This window comes from Rhinopithecus bieti, unplaced genomic scaffold (assembly GCF_001698545.2).
Source record: "Rhinopithecus bieti isolate Rb0 unplaced genomic scaffold, ASM169854v2 scaffold_19737, whole genome shotgun sequence".
Classification (NCBI taxonomy): domain Eukaryota; kingdom Metazoa; phylum Chordata; class Mammalia; order Primates; family Cercopithecidae; genus Rhinopithecus; species Rhinopithecus bieti.
The window spans coordinates 2,440,545-2,449,289 of NW_016809683.1; the positions used below are offsets into that span (position 1 = coordinate 2,440,545).

At 48.4% G+C, this 8,745-nt stretch overlaps 1 protein-coding gene across 2 annotated transcripts in view; it reads right to left on the bottom strand.

The window, feature by feature from the left end:
• Positions 1–7,959: 7,959 nt before the first annotated feature.
• The window catches only part of MB (myoglobin), a 17,354-nt gene continuing 16,568 nt past the window's right edge, over positions 7,960–8,745 (bottom strand). For both annotated transcript variants that reach the window (XM_017890117.1, XM_017890116.1), the window contains exon 4: positions 7,960–8,639. In XM_017890117.1, coding sequence (XP_017745606.1) covers positions 8,493–8,639 — 147 coding nt within the window. In that variant the 3' untranslated portion in view covers positions 7,960–8,492. The remainder of the gene's footprint in view (positions 8,640–8,745) is intronic.

Genomic DNA, 8,745 nt, shown 5'->3' on the forward strand with positions numbered 1-8,745 from the left:
AAAGAAAGAAAGAAAGAGAGAGAGAGAGAGAGAGAGAGAGAGAGAGAGGGAGGGAGGGAGGGAGGGAGGGAAAGGAAAGAAGGAAGGAAGAAAGAAGAAAGAGAAAGAAAGAAAGAATGAAAGAAAAAAAGAAAGAAAGAGAAAGAAAAAGAAATAAGGAAGAAGGAAGGGAGGGAGGGAGGGAGGAAGGAAGGAAGGAAGGAAGGAAGGAAGGAAGGAAGGAAGGAAGGAAGGAAGGAAGAAGCGCAGGTATCAGGTGTAAATCTCAACTTACCTGCTTTTTAATTGGGTGATCTTGGGCAAGCTACTCAAACTCTCTCTGTTTTAGTTTCCTCGTCTGTAAAATGAGGATCATTGTGGAAGTCAGAGTCCTCCAAAGAAACAGAAACGTATATATAGAGAGGTTTATTTTAAGGAATTGGCTCATGCAATCATGGGGGCCGGCAAGTCTGAAACCTGCAGGACAGACTGGGAGGCTGGAGACCCAGGGAGAAGTGATTTTGCAGCCTTGAGTCTGGAAGCAGAATTCCTTCTTCCTTGGGGAACTTCAGCCTCTTCTTGGAAGACCTTCAACTGATTGGAGTGGCCCACCCTCATTATGGAGGCAATCTGCTTTACTCTAAGTCTCTTTATTTAAATGTTATTCGCATCTTCAAAATACTTTCACAGCAGCATCTAGACTGGTGTTTGACCACACAATTGGGTGCCATGGCTTAACCAAGTTGACAGATACAATTAACCATCATGATGACAATGATGATAATAATACTGACCTGATAGGGCTGTTGAAAGATTCAACGCATTGGAACATATTAAATATTTAGGTCTGGCCTGGTGGCTAACCTCTGTAATCCCAGCACTTTGGGAGGCTGAGAAGGAGGATCGCCTAAGTCCAGGAGTTCGAGACCAGCCTGGTCAACACAGTGAGACCCCTTCTCTTTAAACAATTTAAAAATTAGCCAGGCATAGTGATGTGCACCTGTAGTACCAGCTACTCTGGAGGCTGAGATGAGAGGATCACTTGAACCTGGGGGGTGGAGGCTGTAGTGAGCCATGACCGCACCACTGCACTCCAGCCTGGGTGACAGAGCAAGAACCTGTCTCAATAAATAGGTAAGTAAATAAATATTTAGAGTGGGCTGGGCCCTCCTCATAGCTGGCTTGCCCCTCCTCTCACTAAGTGTCGGTACTTTCATCACTGCAACAAAATACCCCTGATATCCAAATACAAGCCCCCCTGAGAACCATCAATCTAGGCTCGTGGTTTAAACAACCCTTTTTTTCAGTAGTCACCCCACCTAGCTTATTTCTAATGAAATATCATGCAGAACCCCAATAGATACATTGGCCAAAGGTGCCGTTGCTCTGGCTGAAGCAGAAATGCCCAGTGCCCTTCACCCCCATGTCTGAGCCCTCCCACATCTGTCAGAGGACTTGGTCCCCGTGCTCAAATCCACATCACCCGGTTTCATAATTCGCCAAGCCCACAAAGCTACCTCCTCTCTCTAACGCGTGTGTGAAGGGTGGCTGCCCTGCCCCTGGAGGATCTTGACTCGGATACACGGTGGGAAAACGTCCAAGGAGGCTGAAACCTGCGCAGCAGCCACCGGGGGAAAGACCATCCAGCAGACATGAGAGGCTCCGTGCCTTGGAGGGGACGCTAGTTCTTTTTGAGGAACCGATGCCCTCTGATGAGTGGAACATTTTCAGCAAAGATTTCGCTCTTCTGAATGTGTTAACAGGTTCCATATTTCTGTGTAAAATAACAGCACGGGAAGAATTTTTTTATTTGTGGATAATCTATGGTCAGACAAAAGCAACAGCATTGATGGAGGGCAGTAGAAAGGGAAGGTTTCGTGGCTAGTTGTTAAGATACCACTTTCACTTGTCTGGGAGCACACAGTGAATATGTGTATGTGTGTGTCTGTGGATGTGTACGCATGTGTGCACGTGAGAGAGAACACACGATACAACAGAAATATAAGATGCCATTTACATTACCAATAAAATGACAAACGTGTGTGCATGTGTGTGTATATGTGTGTGCATGCATATGTGTGAGATTGTCTATGTGTGCATGTATTTGTGTGTTTGTGTACATGTGAGTGTGTTTGTGTACATGTGTGTTTGTGTATGGGTATATGTGTGTGATTGTATCTGTGTGGGTACATGTGTTATGTGTGCAGTGTGTGTATGTGAGAGTGTGTGCATGTATGTATGTGTATGTGAGAGTGTGTGTGCATGCGTGTGTGTTTATGTGAGAGTGTGTGTGTGAGAGTGTATGTATGTGTGCGCAGGTTTGTGTATATGCATGTATATGTGTGTCACATGTATGTGTGTGAGACTTGTGCATGTGTATGTGTGCATGTATTGTGTGTATATGTGTCTTTGTGTGTATATGTGTGTGTTTGTGCGTATGTGTGTATTTGTATGTGTGTTATGTATGTGTCCACGTGCAGGTGTATGTATGTGTGTGTGTATGTGTGTGCATTTGTGTGAGCGTGGGTATATGTGCATGTGTGTGAGAGTGTGTATGTGAGCATGTATGTGTGTGTCTGTGTGTGAGTGTATATATGTGAGAGTGCGGGTGTGAGAGTGTGTGTGCGGGTGTGTGTGTATATGCGTGTATATGTGTGCTGTGTGTACATGAGTGTGAGAATTGTACATATGTATGTGTGCATGTTTGTGTACATTTGTGTGTATATGTGTGTGGCTGTGCATGTGTGTGTATGTGTGTTATGTATGTGTGCATGTGTGTACATGTGAGTGTGCATGTGTGTGTATGTTTGTGGTTGTGTGTATTTGTATGTGTGTGTCTGTGTGTATTTGCATGTGTATGTACACATGCTTGTGTGTGTATGTGCATGTCTCTGTATTTATATGTGTGTGTATGTGTATGAGTGTGTGTGTATTTGCATGTGTGTGTACATGTGTTTGTGTACGTGTGTCTGTGTATTTGCATGTGGTGTACATGTGTTTGTGCATGTGTGTGTATTGGCATGTGTGTATGTGTATTTGCATGTGTGTACATGTGTTTGTTTATGTGTGTATTTACATGCGTGTGTGTCTGTGTGTGTATTTGCATGTGTGTGTATGTGTGTATACCTTATCAAGCCTGTCCCTCATTGTTTTGCTGTCACCTGATGCCCCAGCTCTGCTCAGCTAGCGGCTCGCTGGCCACGGTGAGGGCTCCGGTGAGTCATCTCCACACAGCTCTTCACAGTTTCTCACTTCTGCTCCCCAGATATTGCCCAAGCGCTGGTTTCTTTTACATTCTCTCCAACTTCTCCAGGCTCCACCCAGAAAGCCACAACCCCAGGCAGAGTCAGGAGGGCCAGATTTTAAAGGAGTTACCTGGGCTGTCCTGGGGATGACTTGTGGATTCCAAAGCGGCAGGTAATGTGGCTAGAAGCTGAGATCAGACCTGACAGCAGGAGAGTCAGACAGACGTTGATACACTCAGACTCACACACGCCAACACACACACACCCAGTGTGAGCCCAGAGACACACGCACGTGGAATCAGATGTTCAAAACCAGGATCCTACTGGGACCTCCTGAATCAATTAATTTCTAAAATACTTTACAGTTTACAACATGCTTGTATATCCATATCCACATGTTATACCAGTATGGTATCCCAGTAGGACCCTGGTTCCATGGCTCCTAGCACTTTGGGAGGCCAAGGCAGGTGGATCACCTGAGGCTAGGAGTTCCAGACCAGCCTGGCGAACATGGCAAAACCCCGTCTTTACTAAAAATACAAAAATTAACCAGGCGTGATGACACACGCCTGTAATCCCAGCTACTCGGGAGGCTGAGGCATGAGAATCGCTTGAACCTAAGAGACGGAGGTTGCAGTGAGCCGAGATTGCGTCACTGCACTCCAGCCAGGGTGACAGAGCGAGACTCCATCTCAAAAAAATAATAATAAATAAATAAAAAAGCATGAATGTAGAAAATGCAACAAGAACATTTATGTAGACACTTCCCGTTGGTTCTGTTTCTCTGGAAAACCCTGACTCATGCGCCAGCGGATTCTATGAGTTTCATCCACCATGACTGGGCCCGCCATCACTGCCACACCTCATCTTCATACTCTCAGAGCCCTGTGCCTCGTCAGCTCCCCGAGGCAGGGGCAGGGCCTGTCTGCTTCACCATGGCACCCCAGAGCCTAGCTCAGTGCCCGGCACCCTGCAGGCCTCAGGAAATATTTGATCAATGCAAGTGTGAATGTAACACTGAGTGAATTTGGAAAGTCACTCCTTAGGCACTTCCTACACCTGAAACTCTCTTCCTACTTCTTTTTTTTTTCTTTTCTTTTCTTGAGACAGAGCCTCACTCTGTCGCCCAGACTGCAGTGCAATGGCACAGTCACGGCTCAGTGCAGCATTGACCTCCCTGGGCACAGGAGATCCTCCCACCTCAGCCTCTCAAGCAGCTGGGACCACAGCATGTACCACCAAGCTCAGTTATTTTTTCTATTTCTTTGTAGAGACAGGGTTTCACCATGTTGCCCAGGTGGTTCTCAAACTCCTGAGCTCAAGTGACTTACCTGCCTCAGTTTCCCAAAGTGCTGGATTACAGGCATAGGTCACCATGCTCGGCCCTCTTCCCCCTTCTCTGCTTATCAAAATCGTTTATTGTCCCCGAGGCCTAGCATGGGCTACTTTCCTCTTCATCCCCACACATGGAAGCCTCATGAGAGTAGAGACCACGTCTGCCTTACCCACGGTTGTGACCCTAAGTCTCGGTCTGGGGCCTGGTACATGGTAGATGCTTAATAAATACTGGTTAAATTAATTCAGAATAAATGCCACAGCAGTATGATATTTTTTATTTTATTTATTTATTTATTTTCGAGATGGAGTTTCTCTTTTTTTTTTTTTTTTTTTTTTTCGGGATGGAGTTTTCCTTTTTTTTTTTTTTTTTTTTTTTTTTTTTTTTTGAGATTGAGTGTCACTCTGTCACCCAGGCTGGAGTGCAATGGTGTGATCTCAGCTCACCACAACCTCCGCCTGCCAGGTTCAAGCAATTCTCCTGCCTCAGCCTCCTGAGTAGCTGGGACTACAGGCACGCACCACCATGCCCGGCAATCTTTTTGTATTTTTAGTAGAGATGGGGTTTTACCATGTTGGCCAGGCTGTTCTCGAACTCCTGACTTGTGATCTGCCTGCCTTGGCCTTCCAAAGTGCTGGAATTACAGGCATGAGCCACTGCACCCAGCCGAGTTTCACTCTCATTCCGCAGGCTGGAGTGCAGTGGTACGATCTCAGCTCACTGCAACCTCTGCCTTCCAGGTTCAAGCGATTTTTCTGCCTCAGCATGGTGAGTAGCTGGGATTACAGGCATGTGGTACCTTGCTTGGCTAATTTTGTATTTTTAGTAGAGATGGGGTTTCATCATGTTGGTCAGGCTGGTCTTGAACTCCTGACCTTAGGTGATCCACCTGCCTTGGCCTCCCAAAGTGCTGGGATTGCAGGCATGAGTCACTGCGCCCAGCCAGATATTTTTAAAATGCTAACCTTTATTTTTCCCCCAGTATTTCCTTTATTCCTTTTGCCGTTACCTTTTCTTCAGACAACAAAGTATTTCTGTCCCCAAGCCTCAGGGAAGGATGTGACAGCTGAGAACAAAAAACCTCATGTTTCTTGCCTGGATTTGCAGTGTTGAAAGCTTAGACTTGGAGAGAACCAGAAGGAATATACAGAAAGGACAAAAGACTTGGAGGAAATCATGAGACTTTTCTGCTTTCCAGGCTAGAGAATCATTTTTCTGAAACTGTCATAAAGAAGAGAACTGCGGAGAAAACACCCAGATGGCAGACGGTGGTGGTTCTCAGAGAAAGAGGCTCTGTCCCTGTTCATAAAGCACCTTGTGTGGGTTAGGACAAGGCATCCCCTCTGGGTGCACAGCTTGGTAACTGGAGCACAGTTCGCATCCAGCTCTTATTACTCCCTTCGTCCAGGCACTCATGTGGGGTGCACAACCCATACAACTGTACAGAGCCGCCTTGCACAAGCCCTGCCAAGTCCTAGAGGAGGAAAAAAAAAGCTCAGACAGGTCTGCGGGGTCTGAGCCCAGAGAAAATCCGCGCTTCACATTCCAGGCAGAGCCTTCACGGGGCAAGAGTGTTTCTGGGAGGAAGTGGTCCCGGGCAAAAGGGGTCACAGTTTCCTATGCAGAGGATCTGATAAGGAACAATGACTGAGGACCAGGTGGGTGCGGCAGTCCGGAGGTCACCCCTGGGGACAGATGACAGCAGCCACCAGATTGCCACCTCCCCATGCACGCAAACTACAATTTGGCACACATAAGCCCCTTGGAATAAGGCCAAAACCACAAAAAAATCTCAAATAAACCGAGATTAAGTATCTGCCACTCAGGCACAATGAAGATTCAAAACACAAGTCCCCTTGAGTCATAGGCACACGTGCGTGCACGCACACACACACGCACACACAGAATAAGTTGCATTGTGTGCATCCAAGGTGCACATAAACTGGCATTTTTTTAAAAAAAAATTGCTGTGCTTAGCACACATTTGTTGAATGGATGCTGAACGAAGAACAAGTAACGGGTGCATCTCTGCATCCCTAATGGTGTTCTGCCCTGATTTAATTATCAGAACACATCTGTCTCCCTGAGTAGATTGTCAATGGCTTGCGGACAGGGACACGGTTTATTCAACTTTAAATCCTGCACACGAATCCTCTACAGAACTGCTCATTGTCTGAGTGTTCAATTGAATTACTCTCTAAGTACACGGAATTTTTCTCCAGGCACCAATATCAAAAAGCTCCCCTCACCCTGGACTCCCCTCCTTTGTCTCCCACCTCTTCACAGAGGGTACGAATTCCCAAAGCCTGGCGCAGGAAGGAAGAAGGTGCCCCTTTAATGCGGTTGTCTAGTGCCACCGCACAGCCTGATAAATAAGTGTGCTAGGATTTGGGACGTGTCCACATCCGGCAGAGGAGCAGTGCTCTGCCCAGCAGCTGTGAGCCTGCGCTTAGTCTGAGGTTTGGGGCAGTGAGGTCACGATTATCATGGAGTAGGGGGAGGGTTGGACCCCGAGACAGATGCTCAAGGGCCTGGGGGCTCAAGGTCCCTTGTTCTGGGAGCTGCTGGGGATTTATGGTGCCCAGGACTTGGGGCTTCCCAGAGATGGTGCCCAGAGTTGTGGTGGCATTTTAGGCCCTCATGGCTTGGGCACCTGGGCCGGTCCAGCCCAGCAGGCCCTTTTCCAGGCCCCTTTCCACACCCTCTGCTGCAGCCTGCTTCCTGGCTGCCACAATTAGATGCCAACATTTTATTCTTGACTCTTGCAGCGATACTTACATATTCTGCCCGTGCACTCTGCCTTTGCAGATATGGATTTTGTCTCCTGGCCTGTATTTGTAAATTATTCCCCATGTGTCTGTCCTTTCTCTGTGGCCAGAAGGTCAGCAGCTGCCACTGGCTGGCCGCCTTGCTGTCTCCCTGGCTGGAGTCCCTGCTGCCTTCCAGGCCATAGTTTGAGTCCCAGCCCTACCACTTGCTAGCCGGGTGATCTTCCCATGTTACTGAAGGTGTTGCAGCCATAATGACGATCTGTTCCCTCATCCTGTCCCCTCTCCTCTGGGTTCCCACAGCCCGGCGCACCTGTCACTCTCTCCTTGTATTGCAGAGGTCTGTTTGTTGCCTCCCCCCTCCCCCAAAGAGCAGATACTCCCAAGGCTGGGGCCAAGGCTGTCCCCTCCATTTCCCCATGCCCTGCAGTGGGCCTGCCTCTGAGTGGTGGCCTAAGGATGGTGGGCTCCTGTCCCTCTCACCCTCCTACTTCTCCTCCTCCCCTTCTCCTCTTCCCTGAGGCTCTCTGCACACACAAACCAGGGTCTGCCTTCCCCCCATTTCTTCCTTGATGCTGGTGCTGCTGGGGGCGTCATTTACTCTAGGAGATGAAAAATGCCAGGCAGAGACTGAGATGTTGCAGAGTGTTTTATTAAAACCAGGTGAGTCACTGCCATACCTGAGAAGGCACACACATGTTCCAGATACTCAAACGCTTCCCCAGCTGCTCCGCCCAGCCCAGATCTCCTCCTCATTGCAAAGGGACATTCTGCTGTCTTCAAGGGGCCAGTGATGAATCAGAAAACTGCTACTGTCAGGTGTACTTAATGGCTTGGATTTGGGGTTACAGCCAGTTTGGAGGTTGGAAGAAGTTAGGTTGGGATTTAGAAGAAAGGACAATTAACTCCGACCCAAACCATGAAGAACACAATGAGCCAAGGGCCACTCCTGGTTCCCAGGGTGATGACATTCCACAGGGAGGCCCATGGCTGGGCATGCGAAGCCAACTTCAGCACCCCAGCCGCAGCCCCTCAGCTTCTCCTGCCCACCTCTACTAAACAAAGCAGACACTCAGAAGCAAACTCTACACGGCTACATGAGATCAGATCCCCGCCCTCTCTTGGACCCGGGGCCCAGGTGGGTGGGGTGGGGGCAGCAGGGGCCTAACCCTGGAAGCCCAGCTCCTTGTACTTGGCGGCCATGTCGTTCCGGAACAGCTCCAGGGCCTTGTTCATGGCCCCCTGGGCGTCGGCACCAAAGTCCCCGGGATGCTTGCTCTGCAGAACTTGAATGATGGATTCCGAGATTAACTGCAGGGAGGGTGAAGAGAGAAGGTGGTCACCGGGGTGGGACAAACCAGGAGCCAGATGGGGGCCAGGTCTCCTCCCACCTTCTTTTTTTTTTTTTTTTTTTTTT